An 18,400-nucleotide genomic window follows, 5' to 3' on the forward strand; every position below is an offset into this window, starting at 1 on the left:
TGTATACGGAGCCCTGTGTCGCCTCCCCCCGCAGCCTGTGACCCCCCCCCCCCCCCGCAGCCTGTGACCCGAAACCCCCCACAGCCCGTGACCCCCCCATTACCAGGGACCACATCACATGCTGCACATTATGGTTTATTTCACAGCAAATAATCAGCATCCAGTACCATGGAAATAGTGAAAGGAGGAGCCCATCTGCGGCAGCGATAGTCTGCAGAGCCCCTGTGTCCTGTGTGCAGTACCTGGGATTCCCCGGGGTTTCCCCTTCTAGTGACATCACAGATCTTTTCTGCAGGAACCTAAAAGAAGAAGATGTAAGTGAGAGACCCCAGAACAACCTACAGTGGGGGTCACATCCACCGGCAATGACGGGGCCTCAGCCTCTAAATCGTCAGATTTCATGGAATAATTACTGGATATAGAGAAGGATGAATGAGTTTTCCCTGTGTGCGGGGCGGGTGTAATTACTGCTGCGGGGCGGGTGTAATTACTGCTGCGGGGCGGCTGGGGAAGTATTTGGGATACAAGAGCGGGTGACCAGACGTAACCAGATTTGGATTAGGATCACGTACAGATTGGGGGTCATTTACTAAGGTCCCGATTCGCGTTATCCCGACGTGTTACCCGAATATTTCCGATTTGCGCCGATTTTCCCTGTATTGCCCCGGGATTTTGGCGCACGCAATCAGATTGTGGCGCATCGGCGCTGGCATGCGCGGACGGAAATCGGGGGCCGTGGCCGAACGAAAACCCGACGGATTCTGAAAAATCGCAGCATTTAAAAACGGAAAATGTGTCGCGGAGCTTGCACTTACCTTCATTCAGCCCGGCTCGGTGTATTCCAGTGCGTTCCGATGCTTTTCAGCGCAGCAGCGCCACCTGGTGGACGGCGGAGGAACTACCTTAATAAATCCCATCCGGACCCGAATCCAGCGCAGAGAACGCACCGCTGGATCGCGAATGGACCGGGTAAGTAAATCTGCCCCATTGTGATTTCTGAATATTGTCCTTCGTATTTTGCTGAAAAATCGCGGTGCAGCTCAGTAATAAGAGTGTCACAAACCCGGACTAAGCCGGGTGGGGTGTAGGGTGTGGGATGGAGGGGTGTGGAGTGTGGGGTGTGGTGGTGCAGTGCTGCGGTGGGGTGTTGGATGGTGCGGTAGTGCGGTGGGGTGGGCGGTGCGGTGCTGCGGTGGGGTGTGTGGTGGTGCGGTGCTGCGGTGGGGTGTGTGGTGGTGCGGTGCTGCGGTGGGGTGTTGGATGGTGCGGTAGTGCGGTGGGGTGTGTGGTGGTGCGGTGCTGCGGTGGGGTGTGTGGTGGTGCGGTGCTGCGGTGGGGTGTGTGGTGGTGCGGTGCTGCGGTGGGGTGTGTGGTGGTGCGGTGCTGCGGTGGGGTGTGTGGTGGTGCGGTGCTGCGGTGGGGTGTTGGATGGTGCGGTAGTGCGGTGGGGTGTGTGGTGGTGCGGTGCTGCGGTGGGGTGTGTGGTGGTGCGGTGCTGCGGTGGGGTGTGTGGTGGTGCGGTGCTGCGGTGGGGTGTGTGGTGGTGCGGTGCTGCGGTGGGGTGTGTGGTGGTGCGGTGCTGCGGTGGGGTGTTGGATGGTGCGGTGCTGCGGTGGGGTGTTGGATGGTGCGGTGCTGCGGTGGGGTGTTGGATGGTGCGGTGCTGCGGTGGGGTGTGTGGTGGTGCGGTGCTGCGGTGGGGTGTGTGGTGGTGCGGTAGTGCGGTGGGGTGTGTGGTGGTGCGGTGCTGCGGTGGGGTGTTGGATGGTGCGGTGCTGCGGTGGGGTGTGTGGTGGTGCGGTAGTGCGGTGGGGTGTGTGGTGGTGCGGTGCTGCGGTGGGGTGTTGGATGGTGCGGTAGTGCGGTGGGGTGGGCGGTGCGGTGCTGCGGTGGGGTGTGTGGTGGTGCGGTGCTGCGGTGGGGTGTGTGGTGGTGCGGTGCTGCGGTGGGGTGTGTGGTGGTGCGGTGCTGCGGTGGGGTGTTGGATGGTGCGGTGCTGCGGTGGGGTGTTGGATGGTGCGGTGCTGCGGTGGGGTGTTGGATGGTGCGGTGCTGCGGTGGGGTGTTGGATGGTGCGGTGCTGCGGTGGGGTGTGTGGTGGTGCGGTAGTGCGGTGGGGTGTGTGGTGGTGCGGTGCTGCGGTGGGGTGTTGGATGGTGCGGTGCTGCGGTGGGGTGTGTGGTGGTGCGGTAGTGCGGTGGGGTGTGTGGTGGTGCAGTGCTGCGGTGGGGTGTTGGATGGTGCGGTAGTGCGGTGGGGTGGGCGGTGCGGTGCTGCGGTGGGGTGTGTGGTGGTGCGGTGCTGCGGTGGGGTGTGTGGTGGTGCGGTGCTGCGGTGGGGTGTGTGGTGGTGCAGTGCTGCGGTGGGGTGTTGGATGGTGCGGTAGTGCGGTGGGGTGGGCGGTGCGGTGCTGCGGTGGGGTGTGTGGTGGTGCGGTGCTGCGGTGGGGTGTTGGATGGTGCGGTGCTGCGGTGGGGTGTTGGATGGTGCGGTGCTGCGGTGGGGTGTTGGATGGTGCGGTGCTGCGGTGGGGTGTTGGATGGTGCGGTGCTGCGGTGGGGTGTGTGGTGGTGCGGTGCTGCGGTGGGGTGTGTGGTGGTGCGGTAGTGCAGTGGGGTGTGTGGTGCTGCGGTGGGGTGTGAGAGAAGGGCGGGGAGCATGTGCTGGGGCTACCTATCTCCTTGGGGGCATGTGCTGGGGCTACCTATCTCCTTGGGGGCATGTGCTGGGGCTACCTATCTCCTTGGGGGCATGTGCTGGGGCTACCTATCTCCTTGGGGGCATGTGCTGGGGCTACCTATCTCCTTGGGGGCATGTGCTGGGGCTACCTATCTCCTTGGGGGCATGTGCTGGGGCTACCTATCTCCTTGGGGGCATGTGCTGGGGCTACCTATCTCCTTGGGGGCATGTGCTGGGGCTACCTATCTCCTTGGGTGCATGTGCTGGGGCTACCTATCTCCTTGGGTGCATGTGCTGGGGCTACCTATCTCCTTGGGGGCATGTGCTGGGGCTACCTATCTCCTTGGGTGCATGTGCTGGGGCTACCTATCTCCTTGGGGGCATGTGCTGGGGCTACCTATCTCCTTGGGTGCATGTGCTGGGGCTACCTATCTCCTTGGGTGCATGTGCTGGGGCTACCTATCTCCTTGGGTGCATGTGCTGGGGCTACCTATCTCCTTGGGTGCATGTGCTGGGGCTACCTATCTCCTTGGGTGCATGTGCTGGGGCTACCTATCTCCTTGGGTGCATGTGCTGGGGCTACCTATCTCCTTGGGTGCATGTGCTGGGGCTACCTATCTCCTTGGGTGCATGTGCTGGGGCTACCTATCTCCTTGGGTGCATGTGCTGGGGCTACCTATCTCCTTGGGTGCATGTGCTGGGGCTACCTATCTCCTTGGGTGCATGTGCTGGGGCTACCTATCTCCTTGGGTGCATGTGCTGGGGCTACCTATCTCCTTGGGTGCATGTGCTGGGGCTACCTATCTCCTTGGGTGCATGTGCTGGGGCTACCTATCTCCTTGGGGGCAGGTGCTGGGGCTACCTATCTCCTTGGGGGCAGGTGCTGGGGCTACCTATCTACTGGGGGCATGTGGTCAGGATTTGGAGTAGTGAACCTCCTGGACCACCGTGGATAATGATGTATACAGACACCAGGTCATTCCACAGGCACGACTTGTCCACGGTGCTTCCAAGGTCGAGGTAGAGGATCACTAGGCAGTCTCGTGGTCAGGAACAGGCAGACGGTCCAGGCAGGCGGCAATGATGTGAGGTTGGGAAGGAAGCAAGAGATCAGGGCTGGAAGCGAAGGAGCAGAATCAGGAACAGGTCCAGGGTCACAACAGGAGGACAACACTGGAAAGCTTCCTCATAGGCATGAAGCACTAAGATCCGACGGGGAATGCTGGGACCCGCCGGTGTTTATAGGAACCCGGAAAGTGGGCAGCGCCAATCAGCGGCGCACTGGCCCTTTAAATCCATGAGTGCCGGTGCACACTGGCCAGCCGGGACGGGAGACGGAAAGTGGTGAGTTGTGAGCTCGGAAATGGACCCTGCCACGGAGAGGGGCACGGGTGTGCCTGCGATCCGAGACCTAGATCACAGGGGCACCCGTGACACTGGGACTACCTATCTACTGGGGGGCATATGGTACGGCTCTTATGGAATAACATTTTAAAATGTGGCGTTCATGGCTCTCTCAGCCAAAAAGGTTCCTGACCCCTGGTGTAGGGTGTAGGGTGTGGTGGTGCAGTGCTGCGGAGGGGTGTTGGATGGTGCGGTGTAGGGTGTGGTGGCGCAGTGCTGTGGGGTGTTGGATGGTGCGGTGCTGCTGTGGGGTGTTGGATGGTGCGGTGCTGCTGTGGGGTGTTGGACGGTGCGGTGCGGTGTTGGACTGTGCGGTGCTGCGGTGTTGGACGGTGCAGTGCTGCGGTGGGGTGTTGGACGGTGCAGTGCTGCGGTGGGGTGTTGGACGGTGCGGTGCGGTGTTGGACTGTGCGGTGCTGCGGTGTTGGACGGTGCAGTGCTGCGGTGGGGTGTTGGACGGTGCAGTGCTGCGGTGGGGTGTTGGACGGTGCAGTGCTGCGGTGGGGTGTTGGACGGTGCGGTGCTGCGGTGGGGTGTTGGACGGTGCGGTGCTGCGGTGGGGTGTTGGACGGTGCGGTGCTGCGGTGGGGTGTTGGACGGTGCGGTGCTGCGGTGGGGTGTTGGACGGTGCGGTGCTGCGGTGGGGTGTTGGGTGGTGCGGTGCTGCGGTGGGGTGTTGGGTGGTGCGGTGGGGTGTTGGATGGTGCAGTGCTGCGGTGGGGTGTTGGATGGTGCAGTGCTGCGGTGGGGTGTTGGATGGTGCAGTGCTGCGGTGGGGTGTTGGATGGTGCAGTGCTGCGGTGGGGTGTTGGATGGTGCAGTGCTGCGGTGGGGTGTTGGATGGTGCAGTGCTGCGGTGGGGTGTTGGATGGTGCAGTGCTGCGGTGGGGTGTTGGATGGTGCGGTGCTGCGGTGGGGTGTTGGATGGTGCGGTGCTGCGGTGGGGTGTTGGACGGTGCGGTGCTGCGGTGGGGTGTTGGACGGTGCGGTGCTGCGGTGGGGTGTTGGACGGTGCGGTGCTGCGGTGGGGTGTTGGACGGTGCGGTGCTGCGGTGGGGTGTTGGGTGGTGCGGTGCTGCGGTGGGGTGTTGGGTGGTGCGGTGGGGTGTTGGATGGTGCAGTGCTGCGGTGGGGTGTTGGATGGTGCAGTGCTGCGGTGGGGTGTTGGATGGTGCAGTGCTGCGGTGGGGTGTTGGATGGTGCAGTGCTGCGGTGGGGTGTTGGATGGTGCAGTGCTGCGGTGGGGTGTTGGATGGTGCAGTGCTGCGGTGGGGTGTTGGATGGTGCAGTGCTGCGGTGGGGTGTTGGATGGTGCAGTGCTGCGGTGGGGTGTTGGATGGTGCAGTGCTGCGGTGGGGTGTTGGATGGTGCAGTGCTGCGGTGGGGTGTTGGATGGTGCAGTGCTGCGGTGGGGTGTTGGATGGTGCAGTGCTGCGGTGGGGTGTTGGATGGTGCAGTGCTGCGGTGGGGTGTTGGATGGTGCAGTGCTGCGGTGGGGTGTTGGATGGTGCAGTGCTGCGGTGGGGTGTTGGATGGTGCAGTGCTGCGGTGGGGTGTTGGATGGTGCAGTGCTGCGGTGGGGTGTTGGATGGTGCAGTGCTGCGGTGGGGTGTGGGATGGTGCAGTGCTGCGGTGGGGTGTGGGATGGTGCAGTGCTGCGGTGGGGTGTTGGATGGTGCAGTGCTGCGGTGGGGTGTTGGATGGTGCAGTGCTGCGGTGTTGGATGGTGCAGTGCTGCGATGTTGGATGGTGCAGTGCTGCGGTGGGGTGTTGGATGGTGCAGTGCTGCGGTGGGGTGTTGGATGGTGCAGTGCTGCGGTGTTGGATGGTGCAGTGCTGCGGTGGGGTGTTGGATGGTGCAGTGCTGCGGTGGGGTGTTGGATGGTGCAGTGCTGCGGTGGGGTGTTGGATGGTGCAGTGCTGCGGTGGGGTGTTGGATGGTGCAGTGCTGCGGTGGGGTGTTGGATGGTGCAGTGCTGCGGTGTTGGATGGTGCAGTGCTGCGGTGTTGGATGGTGCAGTGCTGCGGTGGGGTGTTGGATGGTGCAGTGCTGCGGTGGGGTGTTGGATGGTGCAGTGCTGCGGTGGGGTGTTGGATGGTGCAGTGCTGCGGTGGGATGTTGGATGGTGCAGTGCTGCGGTGTTGGATGGTGCGGTGTAGGGTGCGGACACTTTATTATATGTAACCTGGTGCACAGTGATGTATTTGGGGTGTCCGGACCCGGCGCCCACTCACACGTCTCGAGCCGCTCCTCCAGGAATGAGATCTGCTCGCTGAGGGATTCCATCCTTTCCATCTGCTGCAGGGAATGTGTCAGGACGGTGACGGGGCCCAAGACGTCTTCAGGGGACGAGGAGCTCAGACTATGAAAGGGGGCCAAAACCAAGTGCAGCTTCTGTAAGAGAGAACACAGGGAGCTCATGGGTGCAGCCCTGCAGCGCCCCCCGGTGTGTACACAGTGTATGACATGTGATGGGAGAGGGGTCCTGCAGTGCCCCCAGTGTATACACAGTGTATGACATGTGATGGGAGAGGGGTCCTGCAGTGCCCCCAGTGTATACACAGTGTATGACATGTGATGGGGGAGGGTGAGGGGTCCTGCAGCACCCCCGGTGTATACACAGTGTATGACATGTCATGGGGGAGCCCCCCAGGACGGGTGTGGCCGCTCACCTGCTCCAGGACCTCTATCTTGCTCCGCAGCTCTCGCACTTCTCTCCTGACGTCTTCTGATTCTCCTAATGAACAGGAGAGAAAAGGAAACGAGATCAGGACAGAGAATCCCAGACACCCAGCTCTCCCAGGCTCCTGCACAGCTGGGATATATGGGGCTCCGCATGATCTGGCACTGGGACAGATGGGTGCCAGTGTTTATTGTCCATCATCCGTCACATCTTGAGTATTGGGCTCGGTTCTGGTGCCAGTTCTCTCGGGTCGGGTGATCGATGGCCGCGCCGGCAGCAGCGCATTATTACTCACGGTACGAGTTTGATGTGTCACAGCGCGTACCAAAAGTAATAATGTGCAGCCACCAACTGCTGTGCTGGAGTACAACCCCCATCATCTCCTCGCTGCCAGGGGGAGGCTGTAGACGACAATCTGTGAATATAAAGGTGGCGCTGACCCGTCTCTATCACTGCTGGCTGTGGGGGCGCTGCACTCACCCGTCTCTATCACTGCTGGCTGTGGGGGCGCTGCACTCACCCGTCTCTATCACTGCTGGCTGTGGGGGCGCTGCACTCACCCGTCTCTATCACTGCTGGCTGTGGGGGCGCTGCACTCACCCGTCTCTATCACTGCTGGCTGTGGGGGCGCTGCACTCACCCGTCTCTATCACTGCTGGCTGTGGGGGCGCTGCACTCACCCGTCTCTATCACTGCTGGCTGTGGGGGCGCTGCACTCACCCGTCTCTATCACTGCTGGCTGTGGGGGCGCTGCACTCACCCGTCTCTATCACTGCTGGCTGTGGGGGCGCTGCACTCACCCGTCTCTATCACTGCTGGCTGTGGGGGTGTTGGGGGGGCGCTGGTGGTCTTCTCCACTTTGTGACAGGCCCCCCCGTCATCTGAGAGGTAGAATCCCTGGGAGCAGCCGCAGCGGAAGCTTCCGGAGGTGTTGATGCAGCTTTGGGAACAGTGGTGCTGTCCGCTCTCGCACTCGTCCACATCTGGAGACAGGAGACATGACATGAAGACCCTCCTGCAGCCCCCCTCGCCCCATGACCTTACAGCCCGCAGGAGGGTCTTACCTGTTTGGCAGTGGACCCCGCTCCAGCCCTCGCTGCACCGACACTGGTTGTAGCCGACGCACGCTCCTCCATTGTGACATGGCAGCGGGCAAGATACTGGGGGGGGGGGGGGGGAGAAACATGAGCAGGTGAGACCCCCACATCACTATAGACCCCCATCCCTGATCACTAGAGACCCCCACATCACTATAGACCCCCATCCCTGATCACTGGAGACCCCCACATCACTATAGACCCCCACATCCCTGATCACTGGAGACCCCCATCCCTGATCACTGGAGACCCCCACATCACCATAGACCCCCATCCCTGATCACTGGAGACCCCCACATCACCATAGACCCCCATCCCTGATCACTGGAGACCCCCACATCACCATAGACCCACTTCCCTGATCACTGGAGACCCCCACATCACCATAGGCCCCCATCCCTGATCACTGGAGACCCCCACATCACCATAGACCCCCTTCCCTGATCACTGGAGACCCCTACATCACCAGAGACCCCCATCCCTGATCACTGGAGACCCCCACATCACTAGAGACCCCCATCCCTGATCACTAGAGACCCCCATCCCTGATCACTAGAGACCCCCATCCCTGATCACTAGAGACCCCCATCCCTGATCACTAGAGACCCCCATCCCTGATCACTAGAGACCCCCACCTCTTGTAACTGGAGACCCCTCCCCATCACTGGAGACCCCCACATCACTATAGACCCCCATCCCTGATCACTAGAGACCCTCACATCACTATAGAGCCCCATCCCTGATCACTGGAGACCCCCACATCACTAGAGACCCCCCATCCCTGATCACTAGAGACCCCCACCTCTTGTAACTGGAGACCCCTCCCCATCACTGGAGACCCTCACATCACTATAGACCCCCATCCCTGATCACTAGAGACCCTCACATCACTATAGACCCCCATCCCTGATCACTAGAGACCCTTCCCCATCACTGGAGACCCCCACATCACTATAGACCCCCATCCCTGATCACTGGAGACCCCCACATCACTAGAGACCCCCCATCCCTGATCACTAGAGACCCCCACCTCTTGTAACTGGAGACCCCTCCCCATCACTGGAGACCCCCACATCACTATAGACCCCCATCCCTGATCACTAGAGACCCTCACATCACTATAGAGCCCCATCTCTTATAACTGGAGACCCCTCCCCATCACTGGAGACCCCCACATCACTATAGACCCCCACATCACTAGAGACCCCCCATCCCTGATCACTAGAGACCCCCACCTCTTGTAACTGGAGACCCCTCCCCATCACTGGAGACCCCCACATCACTGAAGACCCCCACATCACTGAAGACCCCCACATCACTATAGACCCCCATCCCTGATCACTGGAGACCCCCACATCACTAGAGACCCCCCATCCCTGATCACTACAGACCCCCACCTCTTGTAACTGGAGACCCCTCCCCATCACTGGAGACATTATACCCCATGTCCGGTGTGTAGTAGCCTGTGCACAATGGAACACATGGGGCGTCCTGGGGGTCCGCAGCGTTACCTTGGCTACAGCTGTGCCCCTCTGCCCTCCACCAGCCCGGGCAGCACGAGTACAAGGGCAGCGCCATCTTCCTGGATATTTGTCTGTAGGAAATCTTATAGGTTGTTCTACAAGTGAAAGACACAAGACCATGAGAGCCCCCCAAATATCCTGGGACCCCCGGACCACTGCTCAGCGGTGCTGTGTACCCAGGACTGACCTGTAGGTGCTGCACACCCGGAGACCCTCGCACACGGTGATCAGTGGCTTGTACACCGGCTGCACCAGCGACTGCGTCACCCACACCGAGCCGATCCGAGTGCCGGAGGAACAGATCCGTCTCCTGCGGAAGACGTCACATAACACCTGGTGCACTACAACTCCCAGCAGGCTGCCTCTCTAGGGGACCATTGGGGGGCTCTCTTACCTGTGAGTCTGGGTCGGGGGGTTCTGGTGCAGTAACATTGGCAGCGGGACCCCCTGAGCTGCAGACCCCCGCATGGTCCCCCCATTGCCCCGGTCACTGGCTCTGGGGTGGATTACATTGTGCGCCAGGAACAATCCCCCCCATCGGAATGTGAGCCCCTCAGTGCTAGGCCGTATCTCTCAGCGATGGGGGTCCGCACATTTACACTGGGGGGGCATTAACCCCTTCCCACCCTGCGGGGCACCTGAGGAGAAGGATCTATCTGTGATACGTGTAATGGGAACCACATGTCCCCCGCACTGAGGACGCACATTTCGGGTGGGGACCCAATAATGCCACACCTGGCCACACCCACAATGGGCGGGGTCTGACACCAGCTATCCACAGTATTGGGCCCTGACAACATTCTCATCACACAGATCCGCACTCCAGGAGAACTACAACCCTCAGCATAGCCCCCCACCATATACAGTCAGAGGGTCTTACCCGGAGCGATACAGAAGATCTGCAGCCTGGGCCCCCAGCAGCAGGAAGCCCATCATCCAGCAGCCCACTCCCCACATTCTCCGCATCCCGATCCTGCCGCTCCAGAGGAAATCCCTGGAAGACAAAGCGCACGAGCCGTCACATAGGAGCCAACCTATAGCAGACCCCTCAACACACGTGTGTCATCACATCAGCTGGGGGAGACCCCCATACACACCCACTGCACAGGAGGGGATTAGATACACCGCTCAGCACACTGTATCACAGCATAGGATTAGATACACAGCGCAGCACATTGTATCACAGCATAGGATTAGATACACAGCGCAGCACACTGTATCACAGCATAGGATTAGATACACAGCGCAGCACATTGTATCACAGCATAGGATTAGATACACAGCGCAGCACACTGTATCACAGCATAGGATTAGATACACCGCTCAGCACACTGTATCACAGCATAGGATTAGATACACAGCGCAGCACATTGTATCACAGCATAGGATTAGATACACAGCGCAGCACACTGTATCACAGCATAGGATTAGATACACCGCGCAGCACATTGTATCACAGCATAGGATTAGATACACAGCGCAGCACACTGTATCACAGCATAGGATTAGATACACCGCTCAGCACACTGTATCACAGCATAGGATTAGATACACCGCTCAGCACACTGTGTCACAGGATAGGATTAGATACACCGCTCAGCACACTGTATCACAGGATAGGGTTAGATACACAGCTCAGCACACTGTATCAAAGGATAGGATTAGATACACAGCTCAGCACACTGTATCACAGGATAGGATTAGATACACATCTCAGGATCACACACATCAGGATTAGATACACAGCTCAGGATCACACACATCAGGATAAGATACACAGCTCAGGATCGCACACATCAGGATTAGATACACAGCTCAGGATCGCACACATCAGGATTAGATACACAGCTCAGGATCACACACATCAGGATTAGATACACAGCTCAGGATCACACACATCAGGATTAGATACACAGCTCAGGATCACACACATCAGGATTAGATACACAGCTCCGTATCGCGGTCCCTGGAGATTATGATTGGTTCTCAGGTTCCTGGGGATGACAGACGAGTAATGGCTGGGCCTGGGACTCCTCACTCACTGCCGTATCACAGCTGTGGGGGGCGTCTGGGGGATGGGGGCAGGTGCAGTACCTCAGAGCGGCCTCCAGGTGGCAGCTGCTGCCCCAAGATGAGGATACAATGTATCACCACAACTTCCACTTCTATTACACCAACTGATTAAACTAAAGGGTCAAGGGTTAGCGCAGCAATCACAGGGTTAAATCAATCACCCCCAAACGCCTTCATCACCCGGAGTGCTGCGCAATGCGAGCGGTGACATCACAGCACCCAGAATAATGGAGGAGGGGGTCCCAATATATTGGACAGAACCGCTGCAAGCAGAACAGGTCCCAGCGCCCCAATCATAGGAAGGGGGGGGGGGGTATTTAACCCTTGCACTGGAGACACACAAGGTGCAGAATGTACTCACTGTCACTCGCCCTCTGCTCTCGTCACAGCACAGTCAGTGAGTAGTCCATCGGCTTAGATACACGGGGGTCCAGAACCAGGTGGGCTCAGGTACACGGGGGTCCAGCACCAGGTGGGCTCAGGTACACGGGGGTCCAGCACCAGGTGGGCTCAGGTACACGGGGGTCCAGCACCAGGTGGGCTCAGGTACACGGGGGTCCAGCACCAGGTGGGCTCAAGTACACGGGGGTCCAGCACCAGGTGGGCTCAGGTACACGGGGGTCCAGCACCAGGTGGGCTCAGGTACACGGGGGTCCAGCACCAGGTGGGCTCAGGTACACGGGGGTCCAGCACCAGGTGGGCTCAGGTACACGGGGGTCCAGCACCAGGTGGGCTCAGGTACACGGGGTCCGGGCTCAGTTGGTCAGCTGCAGTGGGATATACATTGATGTGTAGTGGGAAAGTGACAGGAGTTGTGGGGCCCCCTCCCCCGCGTGCCAGTGCCCCCTCCTCCTCCCTTTTCCCCATTGGATGGGGGCCCAGCGCTTACACCTGGAGGCAGAGGCTATGGGTACAGGCGATGAGTGGAGCCCCAGCACCTGCTGCACATCTATGGAGCAATGCTCTGCAGATCACTAGAAAGGTCAGCAAGGAGGTCAATGGTGTAATGCTCTGCAGGGCATATCACTGCGTATGTCTTTGGGTGCAATGTTCTGCAGCATCAGCACTTTAGTTTAGAATGGAACCTTCTCCATAGGACTAGACCATGCTGCTGCCATATAACAGAGGTGTAGGTTTTAGATTCCAAGAAAAGAGACAAAGAAAGACAAAAAGAGAAAACAGAGAGAGAACAAAGGAAAATAAAGAGAGAGTGATAGAAAAAGGCAGGAGACAGAAAACAGAGGAGACAGAGGGACAGAAAGAGACAGCGACAGGAGAGAGAAAACAGAGAGAGAAGAGACAGGAGGAAATCCTAACGAGACGACCCTGGATGCCATAAGCAGTTCAGTCTCTTGTGGTGTTGTGAGACCCCCGCTCCATGGAGATCTGAGGGGGCTCCGGCACTCACCTAGTGTCCTCCCAGGACTGTCCACCTCATGGCTCCGGCTGCTTCTTATGTGACTGCGGGGGGAAAGGAGAAGACATTAGTAAGGTCCTGAGAAGAGCGGGGGGCCAGGGGGCAGAACTTGGGGGGATAACAAGCTGCAGCTGTTCTTAGAGTCACAGATTTCACCTCAATGCCAGTCTGCTATACATGGGAGGAATCATTGAAGCGGTGCCAGATACAGCACCACCCCAGGCTACAGGCCGGGTCAGGTACTGCAGTTCACCATACACAGGACAAAAGTTGTACATGAAGGCAGAACCCCCAGACAGCTCAGAGGCAGCGCTCCCTGCGGCAGTCACATATAGGACAGACCTCAGTGATGCCTCACCCAAAACCATCCCACAGATCTATGACTATTGTACTCCTCATCCCAAACACCCGTATAAAGGACAGAGGACTGCACTGACACATTGTAACGCAGAGACAACATATGAGTAAAAAGCACAAAATTAAAAAAAAAAATAAAAATAATGGAGAAGAATAGTAATAAAACAAGAAAAACCCAAGGAGAAAACCTCCACATCCCTCCAGGCACTGGGGGCTCCTACATCTGCGGGGGTAGCAAGGGGACGTTACCTGCTGGGTGCAGGGTGCTGCCATCTGTACAGTGCACCCTCCAGTGCGGAGGCAGTAAGGAGACGTTACCTGCAGGGTGCAGCCATCTGTACAGTGCACCCTCCAGTGTGGAGGCAGTAAGGGGACGTTACCTGCAGGGTGCAGCCATCTGTACAGTGCACCCTCCAGTGCAGAGGCAGTAAGGACACATTACCTGCAGGGTGCAGCCATCTGTACAGTGCACCCTCCAGTGCGGAGGCAGTAAGGAGACGTTACCTGCAGGGTGCAGCCATCTGTACAGAGCACCCTCCAGTGCGGAGGCAGTAAGGAGACGTTACCTGCAGGGTGCAGCCATCTGTACAGAGCACCCTCCAGTGCGGAGGCAGTAAGGAGACGTTACCTGCAGGGTGCAGCCATCTGTACAGTGCACCCTCCAGTGTGGAGGCAGTAAGGAGACGTTACCTGCAGGGTGCAGCCATCTGTACAGAGCACCCTCCAGTGCGGAGGCAGTAAGGAGACGTTACCTGCAGGGTGCAGCCATCTGTACAGTGCACCCTCCAGTGTGGAGGCAGTAAGGAGACGTTACCTGCAGGGTGCAGCCATCTGTACAGTGCACCCTCCAGTGCGGAGGCAGTAAGGAGACGTTACCTGCAGGGTGCAGCCATCTGTACAGTGCACCCTCCAGTGTGGAGGCAGTAAGGAGACGTTACCTGCAGGGTGCAGCCATCTGTACAGAGCACCCTCCAGTGTGGAGGCAGTAAGGTGACGTTACCTGCTGGGTGCTGGCTCCGCGTTCATCTTGGAAGGAGCGGTCTCGTCTTCGGAGACCCTTGAGGTGCACTGGTGCTGCGTTACTCTATGAAAGGATCTTTTTATGCCCCTGATCCTGTATAAATCAGGACGGGGCTGGCCGCTCGGGGAGAGGATATCCTGTGTGTGTTTGGGGCTGATAAAGCTTTCTGCTACAACAAACACTTGAGCGGCCGCGGTCCTGATGTCCCCAGCGCCGGCCGCAGTCACATCCCCCAATCCGGTCTGTTTACAGTATGAGATTACAAGGAAGTGTCACCCATAGGGACCCGGCTGTCACCCGCAAGTCACCGCTCCGAGATTACAGGAAGAGCCAGAGGAGGGATATCCTCCAGAGGTCACACAGATGCACCGGCCGCATCCACTACAGCCCCCCACATGTACCCCAAGATATCCTTGTACCCCCCAGACACGGGTTATACACAGACACCTCAGATACAGGTTATACACACAGACGCCTCAGATACAGGTTATACACACAGACACCTCAGATACAGGTGATACACACAGACGCCTTAGATACAGGTTATACACAGACGCCTCAGATACAGGTTATACACAGACACCTCAGATACAGGTTATACACAGACACCTCAGATCCAGGTTATACACACAGACGCCTCAGATACAGGTTATACACAGACACCTCAGATACAGGTTATACACAGACACCTCAGATACAGGTTATACACAGACGCCTCAGATACAGGTTATACACAGACACCTCAGATACAGGTTGCACACACAGACACCTCAGATACAGGTTATACACAGACACCTCAGATACAGGTTATACACACAGATGCCTCAGATACAGGTTATACACACAGACACCTCAGATACAGGTTATACACAGACACCTCAGATCCAGGTTATACACAGACGCCTCAGATACAGGTTATACACAGACACCTCAGATACAGGTTGCACACACAGACACCTCAGATACAGGTTATACACAGACACCTCAGATACAGGTTATACACACAGACGCCTCAAATACAGGTTATACACACAGACACCTCAGATACAGGTTATACACAGACACCTCAGATACAGGTTATACACAGACACCTCAGATACAGGTTATACACAGACACCTCAGATACAGGTTACACACAGACACCTCAGATACAGGTTATACACACAGACGCCTCAGATACAGGTTATACACACAGACGCCTCAGATACAGGTTATACACAGACACCTCAGATACAGGTTATACACAGACACCTCAGATACAGGTTATACACAGACACCTCAGATACAGGTTACACACAGACACCTCAGATACAGGTTATACACAGACACCTCAGATACAGGTTATACACACAGACGCCTCAGATAAAGGTTATACACACAGACGCCTCAGATACAGGTTATACACAGACACCTCAGATACAGGTTATACACAGACACCTCAGATACAGGTTATACACAGACACCTCAGATACAGGTTATACACAGACACCTCAGATACAGGTTATACACAGACACCTCAGATACAGGTTATACACAGACACCTCAGATACAGGTTATACACACAGACACCTCAGATACAGGTTATACACAGACACCTCAGATACAGGTTATACACAGACACCTCAGATACAGGTTATACACACAGACGCCTCAGATACAGGTTATACACACAGACGCCTCAGATACAGGTTATACACACAGACGCCTCAGATACAGGTTATACACAGACACCTCAGATACAGGTTGTACGCACAGACGCCTCAGATACAGGTTATACACAGACACCTCAGATACAGCTTATACACAGACACCTCAGATACAGGTTATACACAGACACCTCAGATACAGGTTATACACAGACACCTCAGATACAGGTTATACACACAGACGCCTCAGATACAGGTTATACACACAGACGCCTCAGATACAGGTTGCACACACAGACACCTCAGATACAGGTTATACACAGACACCTCAGATACAGGTTATACACACAGACGCCTCAGATACAGGTTATACACACAGACACCTCAGATACAGGTTATACACAGACACCTCAGATACAGGTTATACACACAGACGCCTCAGATACAGGTTATACACACAGACGCCTCAGATACAGGTTATGCACAGACGCCTCAGATACAGGTTATACACACAGACCCCTCAGATACAGGTTATACACAGACACCTCAGATACAGGTTATACACAGACACCTCAGATACAGGTTATACACACAGACGCCTCAGATACAGGTTATACACAGACACCTCAGATACAGGTTATACACAGACACCTCAGATACAGGTTATACACAGACACCTCAGATACAGGTTATACACAGACACCTCAGATACAGGTTATACACACAGACGCCTCAGATACAGGTTATACACAGACACCTCAGATACAGGTTATACACACAGACGCCTCAGATACAGGTTATACACACAGACGCCTCAGATACAGGTTATACACAGACGCCTCAGATACAGGTTATACACAGACGCCTCAGATACAGGTTATACACAGACACCTCAGATACAGGTTATACACAGACACCTCAGATACAGGTTATACACAGACACCTCAGATACAGGTTGTACACAGACGCCTCAGATACAGGTTATACACACAGACGCCTCAGATACAGGTTATACACAGACACCTCAGATACAGGTTATACACAGACACCTCAGATACAGGTTATACACAGACACCTCAGATACAGGTTATACACACAGACGCCTCAGATACAGGTTATACACACAGACGCCTCAGATACAGGTTATACACACAGACACCTCAGATACAGGTTATACACAGACACCTCAGATACAGGTTATACACACAGACACCTCAGATACAGGTTATACACAGACACCTCAGATACAGGTTATACACAGACGCCTCAGATACAGGTTATACACAGACGCCTCAGATACAGGTTATACACAGACACCTCAGATACAGGTTGTACACAGACGCCTCAGATACAGGTTATACACAGACGCCTCAGATACAGGTTATACACACAGACGCCTCAGATACAGGTTATACACACAGACACCTCAGATACAGGTTATACACAGACACCTCAGATACAGGTTATACACACAGACGCCTCAGATACAGGTTATACACACAGACACCTCAGATACAGGTTATACACACAGACGCCTCAGATACAGGTTATACACACAGACGCCTCAGATAAAGGTTGCACACACAGACGCCTCAGATACAGGTTATACACACAGACACCTCAGATACAGGTTATACACAGACACCTCAGATACAGGTTATACACAGACACCTCAGATACAGGTTATACACAGACACCTCAGATACAGGTTACACACAGACACCTCAGATACAGGTTATACACACAGACACCTCAGATACAGGTTATACACAGACGCCTCAGATACAGGTTATACACAGACACCTCAGATACAGGTTATACACAGACACCTCAGATACAGGTTATACACAGACACCTCAGATACAGGTTACACACAGACACCTCAGATACAGGTTATACACACAGACACCTCAGATACAGGTTATACACAGACACCTCAGATACAGGTTATACACAGACACCTCAGATACAGGTTATACACAGACACCTCAGATACAGGTTATACACAGACGCCTCAGATACAGGTTATACACAGACACCTCAGATACAGGTTGCACACACAGACACCTCAGATACAGGTTATACACAGACACCTCAGATACAGGTTATACACACAGACGCCTCAGATACAGGTTATACACACAGACACCTCAGATACAGGTTATACACAGACACCTCAGATCCAGGTTATACACAGACGCCTCAGATACAGGTTATACACAGACACCTCAGATACAGGTTGCACACACAGACACCTCAGATACAGGTTATACACAGACACCTCAGATACAGGTTATACACACAGACGCCTCAAATACAGGTTATACACACAGACACCTCAGATACAGGTTATACACAGACACCTCAGATACAGGTTATACACAGACACCTCAGATACAGGTTATACACAGACACCTCAGATACAGGTTACACACAGACACCTCAGATACAGGTTATACACACAGACGCCTCAGATACAGGTTATACACACAGACGCCT

The 18,400-nt window shown here is 56.0% G+C and overlaps 1 protein-coding gene across 2 annotated transcripts; it reads right to left on the bottom strand.

Annotated features, from left to right (window-relative positions):
- Window positions 1–117: 117 nt before the first annotated feature.
- EGFL7 (EGF like domain multiple 7) lies at window positions 118–14,391 on the bottom strand. 2 transcript variants are annotated; one of them, XM_072125826.1, is made up of 11 exons: window positions 14,235–14,391; window positions 12,869–12,921; window positions 11,822–12,227; window positions 10,268–10,381; window positions 9,575–9,697; window positions 9,376–9,482; window positions 7,832–7,927; window positions 7,568–7,750; window positions 6,757–6,821; window positions 6,319–6,478; window positions 118–299 (listed from the first exon to the last, which is right to left on the bottom strand). In XM_072125826.1, exons 4-11 carry the CDS (start codon window positions 10,351–10,353, stop codon window positions 277–279), a joined length of 843 nt encoding a protein of 280 aa, XP_071981927.1. In that variant the 5' UTR covers window positions 10,354–10,381; window positions 11,822–12,227; window positions 12,869–12,921; window positions 14,235–14,391; the 3' UTR covers window positions 118–276. The 2 variants fall into 2 exon arrangements, with proteins under 2 accessions (XP_071981927.1, XP_071981928.1); XM_072125827.1 differs by lacking the exon at window positions 11,822–12,227.
- Between the last annotated feature and the right edge of the window lie 4,009 nt (window positions 14,392–18,400).

This window comes from Engystomops pustulosus, chromosome 9 (assembly GCF_040894005.1).
Source record: "Engystomops pustulosus chromosome 9, aEngPut4.maternal, whole genome shotgun sequence".
Lineage (NCBI taxonomy): Eukaryota > Metazoa > Chordata > Amphibia > Anura > Leptodactylidae > Engystomops > Engystomops pustulosus.